General features: G+C 39.6%; 1 protein-coding gene across 1 annotated transcript in view; it reads left to right on the top strand.

Moving 5' to 3' along the window:
* Window positions 1–21,947, top strand: part of NID2 (nidogen 2) — a 113,513-nt gene that overhangs the window by 20,308 nt on the left and 71,258 nt on the right. Inside the window, exons 3-5 of the mRNA XM_007943715.1 lie at window positions 934–1,166; window positions 7,792–8,096; window positions 8,181–8,534. Of these exons, the coding sequence (XP_007941906.1) occupies window positions 934–1,166; window positions 7,792–8,096; window positions 8,181–8,534 (892 nt within the window). The remainder of the gene's footprint in view (window positions 1–933; window positions 1,167–7,791; window positions 8,097–8,180; window positions 8,535–21,947) is intronic.

Raw genomic sequence — 21,947 nt, 5'->3', positions numbered from 1 at the left:
ATGCTACAGTATATTGGTGTACAAGTATTTGAGTCCTCACTTTTAGTTCATGTGGGTATATACGTAGGAGTGGAATTGCTGGGCTATAGTAATTCTGATTTTAACTTTTTGAGGAACCCCAAACTGCTTTCTGTAAAAACACTGCCATCGAGTAGGATCCAACTCATAGCGACCCCTTCTTGGGTTTCTGAGGTGATGTTACTACGGAAGTAGATTGCTCAGTCTTCCTTCTGAGGAGTGCCTGGTGGGTTTGAACCACCAGCCTTCTGGTTAGCAGTCAGATGGCTTAGACCGTTGTTGTTGTTGTTGCTGTGTGCCGTCAAGTCGGCTCTGACTCATAGCGACCCCTCCTTGGGTTGCCGAGGCAGTATCACTATGGAAGCAGATTGTCCAACCTTCCTTCCAAGGAGTGGCTGGTGGGTTTGAAGCGCCAGCTTTCTGGTTAGCAGTCAAATGCCTTAGGCACTATGCTACCAGAGCTCCTGCCTTAGACCATAGAGGTACATATATTTTAATTTTTTAACCTTTGTTTTATCTACGCATATTTAATTATTGATATAAGTTGATTAAAGATGAGTGTAACAATGAGTAATATAACATAAAATAACATTTGTAACAGAAGAAAAAACTGAGACAGTATCAGTACGGAAGTAGATTGCCCAACCTTCCCTCCGAGGAGTGGCTGGTAGGTTTGAACCGCCAGCCTTCTGGTTAGCAGTGAAATGCCTTAGACATTATCCTGCCAGAGCTCCCTTGTAGCAGAAGAGGAAATGTAAAAGAATATTCTAGTTATTTATATAAAGACAACGTGAAGAAGTACAGTGAATACCCGAGAAGGGAGAAAATCCTTTCTCCTTTAATGGTGCTTTGTGTGCATCCAATTTGTTTTTTAAGGATGCTTCTAACTTGTGTTTTCTTTTTTTCCTTCCCCAGCTAAATACTTTCCAGGCAGTTTTGGTATCTGATGAGTCTGATACCTACGCCCTCTTTCTTTATCCTGCTAATGGCCTTCAGTTCTTTGGAACCCGCCCCAAAGAGTCTTACAACGTCCAACTGGAGCTTCCAGCCCGGGTGGGCTTCTGCCGAGGGGAGGCCGATGATCTGAAGAGAGAAGGACCATATTTCAGCTTGACCAGAACTGAGCAGTCTGTAAAAAACCTCTATCAGTAAGTAACATAGGGCTTAAACCCTCTCATATCTGAATGCCCAGAACCTTTAGAAGCTGCTCAAATTTGAGCGGCCACAAGACCATTAAATAGTATCCTGGTGGCTTCGAAGCAAGGCGTGAAGTTAAAACCAGAAATTAGACTCTGGGAGGATCAAATTCACTATAATTTTTATTTTTCTTGATCTACCAGGATATAGATACCAGGAACAGAACAGTGTGTGTGTATACTTACAAAGCCACTGACGCATGCTATGAGAAACATTGTTTTTGGAACCACATGAAATATCCAGTAATATAACTGTGCAGCTTGAGGTTTTCCAGATTAATTATTTCACAGTAGGTACACTGTGATTTAATACATGTTAAAAATTAAATAAAAAGTAATGTAATTTGCAAAAGAAAAACAAACAAACAGAAAAACTAACAGGTTGATATATTTCTCTACGGCTTCATTACCTGAAATTACACTGTTTGTTTTTCCATGGGGTAGCCAGAATTGAAGACCTTCCTCAGTCCCATGAATGGCTTACTCTGCTAGTACAATAATAAGCCCTTCCCCTTTTTCATAGTGCCTAAGGCACGTGACTGCTAACCAGAAGGCTGGTGGTTCGGACGCACCAGCCATTCCTTGGACGGCAGGTTGGGCAATCTACTTCCATAGTGATACTGCCTTGGAAACCCAAGGAAGGGTCACTATGAGTCGAGTCCAACTCAATGGCACATAACAACAACAACAACAACCCCTTTTTGTCAGGCCAGGTAGGGCCAGTGTCAGATAGTGCCAATATCAATTGATTTCAGTAGGAATTGGTTTCAGGTTTTTTTTTCCTTTTATGTTTTGCTTTTATGCCTTTCCTGAATACTGGTTCAGAAACCGGACAGAACTTATTGGTTCCGTCCTAGCCTCCTGTAACTATTCAATGCCTTACGATTTTGCATACCATCTGCTCTGTTCTGCTCAGTAGAACACTTCAGCCAAATCCAGGTGGTCAGAGCTGCCATTTATTGAGAGTTTACTATTTGCCAGGCATTGTGCTAAACATTTAATTAAATCTCCCAAGAATATCATCTTAATTAAATCCCACCAGAATTCTAGGAGATAAATGCCTGTTTTCTTTGTTTTACAAATGAGTTTAGGAATATTACGTAAATTGGCTATGATCTCAGATTTATTAAGTGGTAAGGCCAAGACTGAAGCACAAATCTGGAGCTCTCAACTACTTTGCTTTAGCTCCTATTTAATTTTTATTTTTGGAGAGAATCTTGAATCCTTATCTTCTTCCCATTCTTATAACCCCCACTGTGTAGCTTTAGGTCTCCATCTTGGCTACCTTTCAGTCTAGACTCTAGAGCAACCTTAGTTCCTTGCTTACTCTCCCTTGATTCGACCTTCTCCTTCTACTCTGGAGACCTCAGACAGACAAATGGGGCAAGAGTTACAGAGCACTGGAGTCTGCAAAGGGTATAGGGGGCGGTAGAGGCCAAAAAGCCTGTAGGGAGAAGCAGCTGTGTACCCTAATAGCAGCCATGGAGGCCCCGAGAGCATCACATACATGCACACAGCTCTTCCCCTTACCTCTTTGTACCTTTCCCTCTTTTTCATCTTGGATGCCTCCCAGAAGCTTCTGCATTGCTTGATGAGAGCAGAATAAGCTACTGGGCCAAAATGACTGATGTAGGAAGTTTTCTTTAGTGGAATGCATGCTTAATATAAAAAATAAAGTGAAAACAACACAGAATAATGTGATATGAAAGAAAAAAATACTCATGATCATTATTTCAGTGATAATAAGTGTTAACAATTCTTCTAGACTTTTTAGGGATATATAATTTTTGAAAAACAAAATGGTGCTTTTACAATACATGTGTCATTTTCCCACTTAGCACTGTAATATGGTCATCTTTCAGTCAGGTATCTGTCTGTGTTATCATTTTAAATCTGCAAAACATTGTGTCATATATGTCCTGTATTATTGGGACAATAACTTAATGATGAACATTTTTGTAAGCCTTGAACATTCTGATTTTTCCTGTTATAAATAATGCTGCAGAAAACAGTATAATGCACATTGCCTACATGTCTCATATCTCTTAAAAATATATTCCTAAAAGTGGAATTTCTGAGATATGCTGATTAAAGTTTTAATGCATATTAACGAGTAAAGCTAGGCCCCAAGCCCCCTAGAGCCAGGAAAGGGAGGGAGTGGCCAGGGACCACAAACTAGTAGGTTCCAGATAGGAATTAGGTAAGAGGAGGGTGCAGAGTTTTCCAAAAGCTAAGGGAGACAAATTTGTCTGTCAGTTTGTCATCCTGTGGGGCTTGTACATTGCTGTGAGGCTTGAGGCTGTGCCACTGGTGTTTTAGATGCCAGCAGAGTTGCACATGGTGCACAGGTTTCAATGCAGCTTATGGACTAAGACAAACTAGGAAGAAGGAGAAGCCCATTCACTTCTCAAAAATTGGCCAGGGAAAACCTTATGAACAGCAGAGAAACACTGTCTGATACATTACTGGGCAACTTTATGAATAACTTGGAAACATTGTCCAACACAGTGCAGGAAGATGAGCCCCTTGGGTCAGAAGTCACTCAAAATAGGACTGGGAAAGAGCTGCAACATCAGAGTAGAACCAACCTTAATGATATGGATAAAGTAAATGTTTCAGGACCCCCATGTGCTGACATGGCATGACTCAAACTGAGGAGAAACAGCTGCAAACATCCATTAATAATCGTAACATGTAATGTACGAAGTATGAATCTAGGAAAATTGGAAGTTGTCAAAAATGAAATGGAATGTGTAAAAATTGATATCATAGATATTAGCTGAAATGGATGGGTTTGGGGCATTTTGAATCAGACAACCATATAATCTACTATGCTGGAAATGACAAATTGAAGAGAAATGGTGTGGCATTCATCATCACAAAGAATGTTTCAAGATCTGTCCTGAAGTACAATGCTGTCAGTGATAGGATAATATCCACACATCTACAAGCAAGACCCATTAATATGACTATTATTCAAATTTTTGCCCAACTTCCAAAGCCAAAGATAAGGAAATTGAAGATTTTTATCAACTTCTGCATGACTGAACATGAAATGAAGATGTGTTGCTTATCATTGGTGATTGGAATGCAAAAGTTAGAAACAAAAAAGAATCACCAGTAGTTGGAAAATTTGGCCTTGGTGACAGAAATAACGCTGGAGATTGCATGATAGAATTTTGCAAGACCAACGACTTATTCATTGCAAATACCTGTTTTCAACAACACAAACAGTGGCTGTACATGTCGACTTCACCAGATGGAGTACACAGGAATCAGGTTGACTACATCTGTGGCAAGAGGCAATTGAAAAGCTCCATATCTTCATCCAAAACAAGGGCAGGAACTGACTGTGGAACAGACCATCAAACTGCTCATATGCAAGTTCAAATTGAAGTTAGAAACAATTAAAACAAGTCCACAAGAGCCAGAATAACCTTGAATATTTCCCTTCTGAATTTAGAGGCCATCTAAATAATAGATTTGATGCATTGAACACCAGTGACCAAAAACCAGAAGAATTGTGGGATGACATCAAGAGCATCATCCATGGAGAAAGCAAGAGGTCATTAAAAAGATGAGGAAGAAAGAAAAGACCAAAATGGATGTCAGAAGAGACTCTGAAACTTGAGCGAAGAGTAGCTAAAGCAAATGGAAGAAATGACAAGATAAAAGAGCTGAACAGAAGATTTCAAAGAGCAGTTTGAGCAGACAAAGCCAATTACTACAATGAAATGTGCAAAGACCTGGAGTTAGAGAACCAAAAGGGAAGAACACATTCAGCATTTCTCAAGCTGAAAGAACTGAGGAAAAAATTTAAGCCTCAAGTTGTAAGATTGAAAGATTCTATGGGCAAAATATGAATGATGCAGGAAGCATCAAAAGAAGATGGAAGGAATACACAGAGTCAGTGTACCAAAAAGAACTGGTCGATCTTCATCCATTTCAGGAGGGTGGCATATGTTCAAGAATCAATGGTATTGAAGGAAGAAGTTGAAGCTGCACTGAATTGGTGAAGAACAACGCTCCAGGAATTGCCAGGATACCCGTTGAGATGTTTCAACAAACGGATGCCCCACTGGAGGCACTCACTTGGTTATGCCAAGAGATTTGGAAGACATCCATATATATACCCATTCCAAAGAAAGGTAATTCCACAGAATGTGGAAATTATCGAACAATATCATTAATATCGCATGCAAGTAAAATCTTACTGAAGATAATTCAAAAACGGTTGCAGCAGTATATGGATAGAGAACTTCCAGAAATGCAAGCTGGATTCAAAAGATGATGTAGAACAAAGGATATCATTGCTGATGTCAGATGGAAGTTATAAGCTTAAAATATAATTCATAGTATATTTGTCATAACTTTTTTCTGCAAGTTTCAATATGAATGTACATATCTTCCTTTTTTTTTTTTTTTTTTGTTTTGAGTTTATACTTTTCTTTCTCCTGGAAGAGAAGATGGTAGTTGCTAAGTGCTTATTATGTGTAAGGGCTCTGTACTAGCTGTTTTGTGTGTGTTTTCTCATTTAAGCCTCCTGCTAACCCAGCAAGGAAAGTCTTATCATCCCAGTTTGTAGTCTTTGTTTTTCTTTCTCAGAAATAAATTAAGTTATTTCTATCACTAAGCTTTGCAAATGACATTGGATTTTAGAGTAAACTCAAATTAGTTGCTTTCTGACTATGCACAATGGCAAAAGCCAGGATAGTGATTTATATTTAATTAGAAAGTTATTTTGTTTAGGTTTTATCTGCCATGATTTGTATTTTCCTACTCTCTGAAGCTTATTTATAGCTTTCAAGAAGAAATTTCACAGCTACAACACCTTTAATGTGATAATAAACTCACTATCCTCAGATTTTGAAGATTTTCTCGTTTGCTCTAGTTTTCCTTATCTGCTTGCCAAAAACATCAACATTAATTTTTATGAATTTAGCAAGTATACATAGCATATTGCAAAGGGATCACACTTTTGCTTTCTGTGCTCCACTTTCCCTAAATTAACTACCATAGCAGCAAGAACAACAACATCACCATGTACATACACACACAAATACAAAAATGAGAAAGAGATATTCTCAGAATTGCATTGGAAAGTATTATTGCTGTAGAAATTCATGAACACTTACCCAAAGGCAAAGGCCATCAAAGTGTCATTAAGCAATTCAATGAATTTCTTATTGTCTGTTAGCCATTATCTCTCATTCCTCATTGACTGACTTCTGAGGAAATTCCGTGGCATGGGAGGCTTTGAGCATGCTATTTTGGACATAACCAGAGGAGCAATAGATCAGTGTACTCAAACTCTCCCGGCCCTTGTTTGTTCAAGCATTTTGTTATTTTTAGAAATCTTAGATGCAGTTTTTCTATTCAAAATATACCACTGATTCTAAAAGAATGGATTATTGGGATCCTTGGGAGACTGAACAGACAACATACTCTTCTCGGCGGAGAAAACAAGGGAGGTCTCTGGTTCCAGATGTCTCTGGAAAGACCTCTCACCTGTGACCCCAACAAAAAGTTGTTTTGACTCAATTACTTACTTTCCTCTTAATTTTGTTCTGCATTTGGTCAGAATTTTTTAGACTTGGACATTTTATTTCTTTGGAATTTTTGCATCAATTTGTCTTTCTCTGTGAATTAGTTCATTTGTTCATGTGAATAAACAGTGAAATGTACTTAACATTCTATAGAGTAATGATAATTCAGGAGCTGACTGACATAGTGTATTCGTTTTCTCACATAATACACTATAGACGTTTAGAGAATGGGCTTTGGTATTACAGCTTAATTCATGTCCAACCCCATTGCAGCTGAGTTAATTCTGATGCATAGTGACCCTATAGAACCATCCTATAAATATCCCAAGGCTGTAATCTTTAAGGAGCAGACTGCCACATCCTTCTCCCAGTTGGTGGGTTTGAACTGCTGACCTTTAGGCTAGCAGCTGAGCACTTAACCATTGTGCCACCATGCTCCCAGAATTCATGCCCAGTCTCTGCCAGTCATTAGTTATGTGAGTTAGATAGGTCAGTTAACCTCTCTAAACCTTTCTTCTCCTTTGTAAATTTGTACATAACTGCCTCTGTCTTGCAGTGTATTGAAGAATGCTACGCACTTGGCATAGGGGCTAGCACATAATTGTCTCTCAAAAGCAAGTAAAGTTTACATTGTTTAAATGTTTGGGAAAGATTTTTAAGCATATCTTTTCTAGATTTTGTTATATGTTTTCAAACAAGTAAAGGAAGGATTCCCACAGCCTCTATTTGTTTTCACATAGCCAAATTATAGGTAAAACATTTGGATTGTTGAACAACTTATAACTTGATGGTCTAGTGTTTTGCAGATACAGGCTTTCAAATAGAATGTTAAACAAAAGATAGTTTACATCAATATTCTAACATAATCCTTTTAGTTACCATTAAGTCTGCTTTTGTTTGATTTTACATACCAGTTAAACCTGCATATCTGATCTTGATAGCCTTTCAGTTTTAAAATTAATTGCTCACCTTAGTAGGAAGGTGGATAAATGGACACTTTTGTTATAATAAACTATTCTCTTTTTATTTAGACTAAGCAACCTGGGGATTCCTGGAGTGTGGGCTTTCCATATCGGCAGTACCTCCCCATTGGACAATGTCCGGCCAGCAACAGTTGGAGGGGAACTTTCCAAAGCCCACTCTTCAGCTTCTCTGGAACATTCCTTCAACCATGCTGCAGCCCTGGAAAGTGACTATACCGAAGACAATCTGGATTATTATGATGAGAATGAAGAGGATGTTGAATACCCCCCAAGTGAACCAGAGGAGACAGAGAATGGCCATGGCTCTGTGGATGTTTCCTTCCACTCAAAAGTTGATTCAAGAACTTCAGGAGGTGATGTTGCTCCACCAGACTCTAATCTGCCCCCCCTTTTGCCACATGCAATGCCTAGTGATTGGCCATTATACCCTGAAACAGAATCTGCCACCTCGTATCCTCAAACTAAAGAGGGGATATCCCTGTGGAAGACAGATACTCCAAATTTAAATGGCCAAGTTGAGCCTTTTGAACAGACAGAGACCAGAAGCCCAACTACACCAGAGAAAGACAGAGATTCACTGGATCCTTCTCGGGAAGCCTCACTACCCAACCTTGAAAATGAACATGTCCAGCCCTACCCAGATGAAGGGGCAGTGCCTTCAGAAATGGATGTTCCTCCCGCTCACCCTGGAGGAGTTCTTCCACATTATCCCTTGCCAGATCACACTGCACCTCGGAGTGGCAGGAGGTATGTTGTAGGAGTGGAAGACAACATTGGTTCCAACACTGAGGGTAAGTAGATTAGAATGTGGGGTGCTGAGATTTTCATTTGTAAGATGCTGGTTTTGTGTAGAGTTAGGATTTTTCTCTCAAGTGAATAATTGAAAACTTTAGCAAAAAAGAATATTGGAACTGATTTTTAAACCCCATGTTTCAAGAGATAGAGTAAATTTCTTTTGCCAAACAAATCTTGGCAGGCATATTTGGTTTTGAATCTCTTGACTATTAATAATGTTTTGGGTTTTTTTCTTTTACATGGGTCTATGAAATGACTGGGATAAAATGGATTGCTTATGCCAGCTAACCTCTCAAGCGCAATTAAGGATTTCAGTTTTGAAAAGTTTAGCAAAGGGAAACTTCATACACATTACACTAATGGAAGGCTTTGTTGTTGTTGTTGTTGCTAAGGTTATCAGGTCAGTTCCAATTCATAGCAATCCCTGTATAAAGCAGAACAAAACACTGTCAAGTCCTGCACCATCTTCACAATCCTTGCTATGTTTGAGCCCATTGTGGGAGCCACTGTGTCAATCCATCTCATTGAGAGTCTTCCTCTTTTCCATTGACCTTCTGCGTTACCAAACATGATGTCCTTCTTCAAAGACAGGTCCCTCCTGATAACATGCCCAAAGTACATGAGACAAAGTCTTTTTACCACCATCTTTGCTTCTAAAGAGCATTTTGGCTGTACTTCTTCCAAGATAGAAACGTTTGTTCTTCTGGGAGGAATTTGTGCTTTAGTGTAAGTAGCTAGTTATGCCTGCTCATTCATGCCAGATTCTTACTGTGTTATGGGACAATCCTTGAGCTCCCCGTGGCTATAAAAACTCACTGCCATTGAGTTGATTCCAACTCATAGTGTCCTCCTTTGGGTTTCTGAGGTGGTAAATCTTTACAGAAGTAGATTGCCCAGTTTTGCTTCCATGAAGTGGCTGGTAGGTTTGAACTGCCAGCCTTCCAGTTACCAGTCAAATGCCTTAGGCACTACGCCACCAGAGCTCCTTCCCCATGGCTACAGAGTACATTTTTTTTTTTTTTTTGGTGCGTAGGAGTGGAGAGTCCATGGGGAAAGAAAAGAACTAAAATCCTGTGTCTGTTGTCATTTCTGGTTCATGGCTGTGCAGCTGTGGTATTCACCTCCCTGGAGCCTTGTTCTCATTTCATGAGTCACTGGAATTGAGAGGCAAGGCATGAAATGCCAAAAGAATGTCATTTGAAGCAGTAGTTAATTAATCCAGACATGGAGCCCATGACACCTTCTCTTCCTAGTTGACATTTGTTATATCAATTCTCTTTTCCCAGTCAGGGGTATAAAAATGTGAATGGAAAATTGACCACAGTTTCATTCCATTTGCTCCAGTGACTGCTCATCTGACTTCTGATAAGAAGAAAAGGGCTGGAGGTGACAGTGGTCTTTAGAGCTTCCATTTTTTTTTTTTTAATTGTGGTTTGGGTGAAAGTTTATGGAGCAAATTCACCTTCCATAGAGCAGCTCACATACACTTTGTCCCATAAAATTGACTGCAATTTCCCACAGTGCAACAGCTCCCCTCCCACTTCCTCCCCATGGTTACATCTTCTCTGTGTCCTTCCCTCCCATGCTCTCCTGCCCCCTGAGCTGTCTCCTTGTACATACATAGCCCTTCTATTCTCCCATGATTATTCTCTCCAAGGAGTATACTACCTAATGTAAATATTCGGCTCATATGCCTATCTTTTGTTTGGCCGGAAGCCATGGGAGTGGGTTCAATTCCAGACCTGAGGAGCAGCTAGGGGCCATAATCTCAGTGGTTCCAGAAGACTTTATCAGACAAGCAAACCTGGTCCACCCCCCCCACACCCCACACCCCTTTTTTTTTTTTTTAATGATTTTGATTTTTGTTCCACATTGTTCTCCCACTCTGTCCAGAATCTCCTACATAGATCCCGCTCTGAGCATTTGACAGTGGTAGCCAGGCATCATCCAGTTCTTCCGGTCTCATATAGGCCGAGGATCACATGATGTGCCAGTTGCTTGGACTAATTGTTTCCATGCATCTTTGGTTTTCTTCCTTCTTCTTTGCTCTGGACGAGGAGAGACTCATCGTTGCATCTAGATGGCTGCTTGCAAGCTTCTAAGATCCCGGTCACTACTTGCCAAAATAGGATGTGGAACAATGTTTTTGTGAAGTAGGTTATGCCAATTGAACTTTATGTCCCCTGGGACTCCATTTTTTTTCTTTTTTTAAAACTATTTTTGTTTATCAACCCTTTTGTGGTTAAAATATGTAGATATAATAAAGAGAGTCTCCTGGGTCCTTCTGCTGTGGTACTGACTTCCAAAACTAAAAAACCAAACTCACTGCCATCGAGTTGATTCTGACTCAGAGAGTCATGTTGAGTTTCTGATGTGGTCAATCTTTATGGAAGCAGATTTCCCCATCTTCCTTGCATAGAGTGGCTGGTGGGTTTGAACCATCAACCATCTGTGTAGCAATCAAATGCCTTAGGCACTATTCCACTGGAGCTCCTTGTAGTACTAACAGAGAAGTGCTAATTTCAGGAGAGAAGAAAATATTTTGTGACTAATGGAGTATTGTGTAATGATTGAGGGAGAGAGCCTTGATATTACACTTAGGTTTGAATCCTGGCTGCTACACTAGTTGGGTGATCTGAGGCTACTTATGTAACCTCAGTCCTCTGATTTTTCATAAATTTGTTAGGAGGATTGAATAAGACAACTGTGTGATGTTGTTAGAGTGATGTCCGCACTAACCAAACCAGTTGCTGTTGAGTGGACTCTGACTCATGGTGACCCCATGTGTGTCAGAGAGCTGATCTCATGTGTGCTCCGTAGGGTTTTCAATGGCTGATGTTTTAAAAACAGATCACCAGACCTTTCTTCTGAGGCAACTCTGGGTGAATTCAAACCTCCATCCTTTTGGTGAACAGCCAAGTGCCTTAACTGTTTACAGCACTCAGATACGAGTCAGTTCTTAATAAATGGGAGCTGCTGTTAACTAATTCTAGAAGATTTAAAACAGTGGGAATGGGAGATGGGGGTGGTAGATGGTACACAATGTGCTTACTAGATAGTTTTGCCTTAATTTCTAACTCAGGACCAACATTTCTATAAAGTTGAAGATGTGGCTTTATTGGAAGAAATCAGAACTTTTATATCCCTCTGACAATCTCCTGAATTTTCAGTATGAGCTTCTTGTATCTGAAGAAATTTTAAGCCCACGTATCAAAAATTTTAAGCTAATGGATCTTGAGGTAATGATGCATTCCAGAATGGTCTTTTCATTTGTAGATTTTGGTTTCCTGCCCTGAGAAGAGCTTGGGAATATTTAAAAGCAGATCCATGGAGTCGTTTATTAAGGAGTTAAGAAGGGGCTTCACACACTGCTTTGAGTTGTGAGAGGTTGAGGTCACTGGATTAATGGCAGAGGCGGCTTGAGGAATTGGCCATAGAGCAGAACAGAAGGTGGCAGCTGTAACCTTGTGGAACATGAACTATAATATTTATCAGCTGCTGCATGACGTGCTGTACTGAAATCTTAGAAATGACAAGACACATATGAAAAGGCTGGTTAATATACTGAGACATTTAGAAAAAGAAAAAGTTTAACTGGAAGAAGTCTTTGAACCTTGAATAAAAAATAATTTGCAAACATTGTACTGGAGAGCAGAGAAAGAAAACAAAGATAAGCTCCTATTTTTACCTCAAGCTTTAGAGTGACTGTGTAAAATATAGAATGATACAATTTGTTAAAGAATTTTTTGGGACAGTGAACCTTGTTTTAAACAAAACATTGGAGCTCCAATAGGCAGATCAGGAAAACGCATACTCACTCTGGGAAAATTGGTGGGACAGGGATGGCAGAAACTCACATAGAACATTGTCCATTGACTGCCTGGCCATGAGGCATCCTGACTGGATTTTTCTACTGATGGAGTAGAAAAAGTGTGGGCTTCGGTGTAAGATGGACTTGGGTTTGATTCCCAGCTCTGCTGTGTGGTTTCGAGCAAGATACATACTTTGCTCGACTCTTCTTTTCCTCAACTATAAAATGGAGATAAAGCAAACCTCATTAAGTTGTTGTAAGAATGAAAACAAAATATAGTATGGAAAGCACCATGCCCAATAAATCTTCATTTCCCCTGTAAGCTTTATAGTAGTCACCTTGCTAAACTAAGAAATTAAGGTAAAATTTAGTTAAAGGCTCTCATTTTCTTTTTAATTAGGGACTCTTTTATATAAACTTTTCTTTAGGTATGTTGTTGTTATGTGCCATCGAGTCAGCCCCGACTCACAGCAACCCCTCCTTGGGTTTCCAAGGTGATATCACTACAGAAGTAGATTGCCCAACCTTCCTTCCGAGGAGTGGCTGGTGGGTTTGAACTGCCAGCCTTCTGGTTAGCAGTCAAGTGCCTTAGTCACTACGCTACCAGAGCTCCTTTCTTTGGGTATAGGAATCTATATTCTTTTCAGATCATGTCTATACCAGGCAAAATTTGCCAATCCCATTTGCAAAAACATCTTCTGACTTCCTCCAGCCTCACAAAGGGGAAACACAGTCACCATCAGCAGCCCAATACTTATTCTTATAAGGCCAGACATGCTGCCACCCTCCAGACTTTTTACCAATTCTGACACCAACTGTCTCTCCCATGGCACTCATTACTTCTCTGCTGGGTTTGATAATTCATTGCAGTGGCCACACAGCACTCACAGACAATCCTCATGATTATAGGGTTTATTAGGGGAGTAACAGGCTACAACTCATGTTCAGGAATGCGCTCAGGATACAATTCTATGATCAGGTCAGTCTCCTCTCTGCTATGCCCTCGTACACGCCTCTCTGGCCCTTGGCCTCTTGTCCTGGCCTCTGCCCTGCTCAGGCAGGTGTTAAAAGCTCTTTTCACTCTGCTGATAGGTGCACCCTCTCTGGGTGCACCCTATTCTGCTGGCAAGCCTCCTGCCCAAAGGCACTCGGCTTTCTCACTCTGTGGGCTGGTAAGCCTGCTGTTCTGTTTCATGCCTGTTGGTTCTACTGCCACCATCTCTCAGCCAGGCATCTCTGCTGGGCGTCTCTGCCAAGGAAGTCCAGCACAGGAATCTTGGGTCTAAGGATGAGTTCCGCTCCGCTCCACCTCTGGCTATATTCTCTCTTGATGGCAGTGAGATCCCCTCTTCTGCCATTTTAAGCCCAGCAGCATAGCAAAACTAACCAATCCTCATACTAGAGTTCCATACACCTTATTTGCATGTTCCCACCCAGTAATCTGGTGGGAGTCACAAGGACCATGGCTAGAATAGCCAAGTAATTCATGGCACCACACCACTCTAGTTCTGGTCTTAAATATATTATTTGCTTTTTTTCTGTTTTCATAGATCACAGAACCAACATTTATATAGATGTGTAAGCATCATTTGTGTAAAAGTATTGTTTCTTCACAGAGCTCTGTCAGTTTTCTTGTCAAGCCAAAAATTACTTGAGTACCTGCTGTGTACCCTTCTCTGAACTAGGAATTAGTGGCTTTTTCACTAGCATTGATTGAATGCTAACTGGTAGTCTAACTGGGAATTTTGCTTTAGATTACATTATATAACCTTCAATTCTCAAAATAGCTCTGTGAGATATATGATAGTATTAGGGTTCCCATTTTACATAGAAGGAAACTAAAGCCCTGAAATATCAAGTAACTTTTCTAAGTTTATGTAGCTAGTAAGAGATAAACCGAGACTCAAAGTAAGTCATGAAAGACTTAGAGAGAGGTTTAAGGTAATACAGTGAAGGAACAATATCTGTGTATGTATGTGTGTTATTGCCATCAGGAAAGTCGTGAAGGAGGAGGGGCTAAGACCAGGGTATGAGTAAAAGTCTGAGTTAAGGAAGGGAAAAAGTGAGAAAATGTGGCAGGAATGGAGAGAAAGAGAGAGGAAAGGATGAAGAGGTAACTGCCAGAGAGCACTTAAGCTGACTGGACCAGAGATTGCCTATATTGTGAATATCCAAGAACAAGGTTGGCTTATAGGAGCCTTAGATGTTCTTAAGCATGTTGAGGTGATGCTGTAGAAAGCTTACACTTTTTGAAAATGCATTTAAAGTAGTTTTAAACTTTTTATTGTGATTTGTGTGAAAGTTTACAGAGCAAAATTGTTTTCCATTCAACCGTTCTTACATAGTTTGTTTTGTGACATTGATTCCAATCACCATGATGTAATAACTAACTCTCTTCCCCTTTCCTCCCTGTGGTTACTTTTCCTGTGTCCATCTTTCCTATGCATTCCTGACTTCTGAGCTTTCTCCCTGTGAAAATGCTGCCCTTCTGTTCTTCCATGATTGATTGCTCTAAGGAGTGTACCTCCCTGGTGTAACTGTTCACCTCATACACCTGTCTATTCTTTGGCTGAAGGATAAGCTGGGGCAGTGAGTTCAGTTCCAGGCCCAAAGAGTGACTGGGGGTCTCAGGAGGTTTCACCAGTCTATCAGACCGGTATCAGCCTGGTCTTTTTTTTTTTATGATTTTCAGTTTTGTTCCACATTTTTCTCTCACTCTATCCAGTTCTCTAATTTTGATTACTTTCCAAGTGGCTGGCAGTGGTAGCCAGGCACTACCTAATTCTTCCTGCCTTGAGATCATATAGTACCTTGGGCTCATTATTTCCATGTGTCTTTGATTTTCTTCACTCTTCTTTGCTCCAGAAGAAGAGAGATCAATAGTTGCAGCTCAGATGGCCACTCACAAGCTTTTAAGAACCTAGTTGCTACTCATCAAAGTAGGTTATTTAATATGTTTTTGTGTACTATGTTATGCCAGTTGAGCTTGATGTCCCCCACATGGTACCAAGCCTGCAAGCCCAGCCTCTCATTCCCTCAAGGTGTTTGGTTGTGGCTAAGAAGTCATCATAACTTTGCCCCTAAGGAAGCTTAATTTAATCTCAGCCTACATGATGACTTAGAAATGGGGTGGGGCACCTGGCATTTGGGACTCCTTAGACAGCCACAGCACATTCCATTTTGGGATCCTCGTGTTTCTATTTGGTTAGCAGTCATGTTAGGAAAGTCCAGGGTGTGAACTGCAATTTCCTGTGGCCTCCAATCCAACTCATCTTTTAGCTTCAGGAAGGGCCACAAGAGTGTGTTGCTCACAAGGCTTCTGTCCTGGGATGAATCTGAGCAGGCCCTCCTGCTCAATGCAGTGCTCTGGGTGTGAAAGCACCAATCCTGGGTGCTCCTCCAGATTGCTGAGGGTGTATGGATGGGAGGGCTCCCCATGCCTGTGAAGACACCTGCACAGGGAGGTGCCTTGCTGGTAGGTGGCCGAGCTCCTTCATCAGAAGTGGAGAGAGCCTGTAAGTATCTGACAGGAGAAGGTAACCATCACCCTAATGGCCTAGTAGTGTGTGGCTAATCGACATCATTGTGTACCATACACACATCAAAAATAAATAAAGGTGAAAACAGGAGGAAAAACCTACAACTGTTTTTAATTTTAACTTTGGTTTTTCTTGCTAGTCTTTCATTCTTACACTTTCTGGGAGGTGGCAAGACTCAGAAAAATCTGTTCTGCAGTGAAAATGTTAGTTCTTTTTCTTTTAATTAAGATAAATATATATGTAACACAACATTTGACATTTCAACAATCTTCAAATGTATTGTCCAATGACACTGTGTGCATCATGTTGTCCTTGGTTCTTTTTCTTGATGTCACAGTAAAAATTGCTTTAAAAGTCACTGTAGCTGCCATGGGAGCCTGTGGAGAAAATCACCCCCCCCGCCTTGGGCACAAAGCTCTCTGACCTCCTTTGTAGTGAACTTAGTCTACATCACGGAGTCTGCCACTTCCCTCTTGGCCGAGTCAGAGCCTTCAGTGAAGGAGGGCAGGCAGGCCAAGGGCTGAAGACAAATGCGTAAGTGTTTCTGGAAAAAAATGAAGATTGGAGGATGGGTCAGAACAAGTGCAGAGAAGTTTTCCATCTTTGTTAAAAACTCCCAGTTAGGATAAGTCTTAAGAATTCTGGCAGTGCCTTTGCCTTTTTCTTTTATATATGCTCACCTAATTTGTCTTTTTATTGAGGGTTGGAGAAGAGTTAAAAAAAAAAAGAAAGAAAGAAACAAAGAAAACAGAAATGAGATTTTTAAAATCCTTATGTTAAGATCCCTTTAGCAATTATCAAACATTAATTAACTAATCTGTTAAGTGAATTCCATTAAGCCTGGCCAGTCTTTGCCTACTAATGTAACCCAGAGATAGCAGCCAACTTGTCTTTTTATTACTTTGACTGCACAGGACAGAAGCTCCCTGGCAGAGCATGGGCCTCTGAAAGGATCTAGCAGATAGCCTTCCCCATGTGGGTAAAAACAAGAGAGACGAAGCTATGGGATAAAACATGTGTTTCTCGAAGTGTAGGTTTTAGGGTGGTCCAAGATGACAGTTTAGTCACACAGGCCTTGCCATCCCACTACAGCAAAGAATCCACATATACAGAAGACAGTCTGAGCACCCAGAACAATGAACCTTTCACTACCCAGTTATCTTCAGTATATGTGCTCCTGTACTAGCAGACCTATCACCAGAGGCTCGTGACTGGCCTGCCCATCGCTGGTCCATGCACAGCCACGCCTGCAGGCAATCTACAGCACACGCTCACACACTGTCAGATCTGCAACCAGCGGCTTATATTCCTTCACTTCAACCACGTTTACACTGTCCTGTCCATGGACAACTGGTGGTGTGAGTTCTTGTGCCACCCACCTGGGGACCAGAGACCCATGCACCCTTACCCCAATAATCTGACAACTGGTAGTGTACACACACAGCACCCAAACTAGCAATCAGTGAGAATACTCCCTGTATATGCCCAGGTGACTGGCCAGACAGGCACATCACTTCACCAGTAACACCAGTCACATCCTGACAGGCCCAGCTACACCTCTGCTAAATGACAAACAAGAGACCCTAGTACCCTCATCTAATGTTCACCCAGCAGCAGCAGTACATATCCCACACCCAAACAGTTCTTTCAGGCCATCTGCACCTAAATCAACACCCTAATGTCTTGGAGAGAGCATACAGTAACAAATCATATGAAGAAACCATATAACATGGCTCAAAAAAAGTGAGCACAATAAAGAGAAAAATAACCTTCCTGAGGAAGAAATGATGATAGAATTAATTGATAAGGAATTCAAAAGATTTATATATAGGCTTCTCAAAGAGATCAAGGAAAACACAGACAAAACCCTAGCGGAATTCAGGGAAACAACACAAGAACAAAATGACAAAATAAACAAGCAATTAGAAACTATGCAAAAACAATGACTAGAAATACAGAAGATCAAAAATAAAATGTCAGAAATAGATAACTCAATAGAAGGGCATAGACGTAGAATAGAACCAATGGAAGAAAGAATCAGCGAAATAGTGGACAACTCCCTTGATGCTAATTTGTTTGAGGAACAATCAGAAAAAAGAAGGAAGAAAAATAAAGAAAGCCTGAGTTATGTGGCATATTATCAAGAGGAATAATTTACATGTAATTGAAATTCCAGAATAGGAGGAGGGAAAAAAACAAACCAAACCAAACACACTGCTGTGGAGTTGGATCTGACTCATAGCGACCCCTCTTTGGGTTTCCAAGGAAGTATCACTATGGAAGTAGAATGCCCAACCTTCCTTCCCAGGAGTGGCTGCTGAGTTTGAACCATCAGCCTTCTGGTTAGCAGTCAAATGCCTTAGGCACTATGCCACCAGAGCTCCTAGGAGGGGGGGAAAAGAAAAAAGAGCACAGAACTGTGGATGATTTACTAGCAGCAAACTTCTCTAATATCATGAAAGATGAGATGGAAAAAAGTCACCAAGACATATCATAAACCCTCCAAAACCAAAGACAAAGAATTCTGAAAGAAGCTCGTGACAAAATGAAATATCACCTACAAAAGGGCACCAATATGACTAAGCTCTGATTTCTCAGCAGAAACCATGCATGAAGAAGGCAACAGGATGGCATATGTAAAGCCCTGAAAGGAAAGAATTGTCAACCAAGAATTACATATCCAGCAAAATTGTCTTTCAAATGCTGTGGTGAAACTAGGACATTCCTATATAAACAGAAATTAAGGGAGTTTATAAAAACTAGACCAATTTTACATTTCGCATTTAGAAATGCTAAAGGGAGTTTTTTTGGGGGGTGGGCAGAGAACCAATACATGAAGACAACAGCTTGAGATTAATACATATGATAGAATCACCCAGATACCAATCCAGATAAAGAATTCTCAAAAGCAAAATAAAGCTTAAAACAGGGACTCAGAAATGTTATTCTGTAAATGATGACAACTTCAAAAAAAAAGGGAGAATAAGTAGTGTAGTTTTAGAACTTTCATGTGGAGAGGAAGTCAAGGCAATATCAAGATGTAACAAACTGCTATAAACTTAGGAGGACAAAGGTAAATTTTAGGGTAACCACAAAGAAAATGAATAAATCTATTTACCAAAATAAAGAAGAAGAAAATAGTAAAGATTCAACAAACACAAAATTAACAACAAAGAAAACAAGAAGAAAATCCAAAACAAAAAGAACTCAGAACATAATATTAAGTGGAACAAAGAAACTGTTAATACCACACAAGCAAAAAAAGAAAAAAAAAATGGTAGCAGTAAATTCATACCTAGCAATAATCACACTGTATATAAATGGTTTAAATGCACCATCCAAGAGGCAGAGAGTGGTAGAATCAATTAAAACAACAACAACATATATTGCCTACCACAGACATACTGTAGATACAAAGATGAAAATAGATTAAAAATCAGAGGATAGATAAAATATGTATCAAGCAAACGGTAACCAAAAGAGAGCATGAGAGAAAATAATAATCTTTAATAAAATAAACTTTAAGTCAAAATCTATTGTAAGGAAGAAAGAAGGGCATTATATAAGGTTTAAAGGGTCAATCCACTAAGAGGATGTAACCATAATAAATATTTATGCACTCAACGGCAGAGCTCCAAAATACATAAAACAAATTTTAACAGCATTGAAAAGAGAAATAGTTCTACAATAATAATAGGAGACTTTTAACAAGCCACTTTCAATGATGAATAGAACAACTAGAAAGAAACTCAACAAAGATATAATAGATCTAAATAACACAATCAATCAACTTGATCTCGAAGACATATTTAGAACACATCACTCAAAAACAGCACAGTATACATTCTTCTCCAATACACATAGATCATTCTCCAGAATAGACTGTATTTTAGGCAACAAAACAAACCTCAATAAATTAAGAAACATCAAAATAATACAAAGCATCTTCTCAGATCATAACACTATAAAACTAGAAATCAATAACAGAAAGAGCAAAGAAGAAAATTAAACCCATGGAAACTGAATAACACCTTACTTAAAAACTACTCAGTAAGAGAAGGAATTGAATATGAAATTTAAAAATTCTTAGAGTCAAATGAAAATAAAAACACAAATGCGAAACATTTGGGACAGAGTAAAAGCAGTGCTCAGAGAAGAATTTATGGTGATAAATGCACACATCAGAAAGAAGAAAGGGCCAAAATCAGCAGCTTAACCCTCCAACTCAAACAAATAATAAAGGAGCAGCCAAAGGAGTCCACAGTCACCAGAAGAAAAGAAATGATGTAGATCAGAGCGGAAATAAATAAACTAGAAAATGAGAAGCAATGGAAAGAATTGACAAGTCTAGAAGATGGTTCTTTGAGAGTATCAATAAAATAGACAAATCATTGGCCAAATTGACAATGGAAAAAAAAAGGAGCAGATGCAAATAATCAAAATAAGAAATGAGATGGGTGACATTACAATAGAAACAATTGATATAAAAAGGATTATAACAGAATATTATGAAAATTGTAGGTTTTCAACAAATTTGAAAATGTGAGAGTAATGGACAAATTTCTAGACACACATCATCTCAGAAACTAACACAAATAAAGACAGAAACTTTGAACAGACACATAACAAAGGAAGAAATCGAAAAGGTCATTAAAAAAAAAAAAAAGTCACAACAACAACAAAGAAGTCCTGGCGCAAATGGCTTCACTAGAGAATACTATCAAACCTTCAGAGGAGTTGACACCAACTCTACTCAAACTCATAGAAAACAAGAAGTCCCCCTAATTCATTGTATGAAGCCCTTGTAACCCTGATACCAAAGCAAAAACAAAGACACTATGGAAAAAAAATTACCAATATCCCTCATAAATATGGATGCAAAAATTCTCAACAAAATTCTAGCCAATCATAACAAGTTCTGCATCCTACAGTATTCTGCATCCTACTTTGGTGATTAGTGACTAGGGTCTTAAAACTTGTGAGTGGCCATCTAAGATATTACTTCTGGTCTCTTCCTGTCCAGAGCAAGGAAGGACTGAAGAAAATAAAAAATTCAAGGAAACAATTAGTCCAAAGGACTAACGGACCACATGAACAGCCTCCAGGAGCCTGCGACAAGAAGAACTAGATGGTTCCCGGGTAACACTACTTACTGCTCTGATCGGAATCACAATAGAAGATACTTAACAGAGTAGGAGAAAAATGTAGAACAAAATTCAAAATCATAAAACAAGACCAGACTTACTAGTCTGACAGAGATTGGTGAAACCCCGAAGACTATGGCCCTTAGACACTATTCAAACCTGGAACTAAACCCACTTGCATAGATCACCTTTCAGCCAAATAATACACAGGCCTAAAAAGTGAACAATAATGCCTGTGAGGAATGTGCTTCTCAGAACAGTCAGCCATATGAAACCAAAAGGGCAGCACTGCCCCCAAACAAATTTCAGAATACAGAAAGATGCAGGAAAAATGGGTGAATGAGAACAGAGAACCCAGGGAGGAAGTGGGAGGAGTGCTGTTACATTGAGGGAGTGGCAGCTAATGTCATGAAGCAAACTGTATAAATTGTTCAATGGGAAACTAATTTGCTCTGTAAACTTTCACCCAAATCAAAATAAAATGTTTTGCTTTGAAAAAAAAAAAATTCTAGCCAACAGAATACAGCAGCATATCAAAAACCTAATACATCATGATCAAGTGGGACTCATATCAGGGTACAAGGATAGTTCAACATTAGAAATTAATCAACATAATTCACCACGTAAAAAAAAAGAATCATATCTTAATCAATGTAGTACAAGCATGTGATAAAATCCAACCTCTTTTCTGATAAAAACTCTGAGCAAAATGGGAATAGAAGGGAAATTTCCCAACATAATTAAGGGCATATATGCAAAATCGGCATACCGATTGAGATATTTCAACAAACAGATGCCCCATTGGAGGCACTCACTCAGTTATACCAAGAGATTTGGAGGACAGCTACCTGGCCAACTGACTGGAAGAGATCCATATTTGTGCCCATTCCAAAGAAAGGTGATCCCACAGAATGT

Source organism: Orycteropus afer, unplaced genomic scaffold (genome assembly GCF_000298275.1).
Source record: "Orycteropus afer afer isolate SDZICR_OR568_19922 unplaced genomic scaffold, OryAfe1.0 scaffold00111, whole genome shotgun sequence".
Classification (NCBI taxonomy): Eukaryota; Metazoa; Chordata; class Mammalia; order Tubulidentata; family Orycteropodidae; genus Orycteropus; species Orycteropus afer.
The sequence above is the reverse complement of the archived record's forward strand: the minus strand, read 5'-3'. Positions and strand labels throughout refer to the sequence as shown.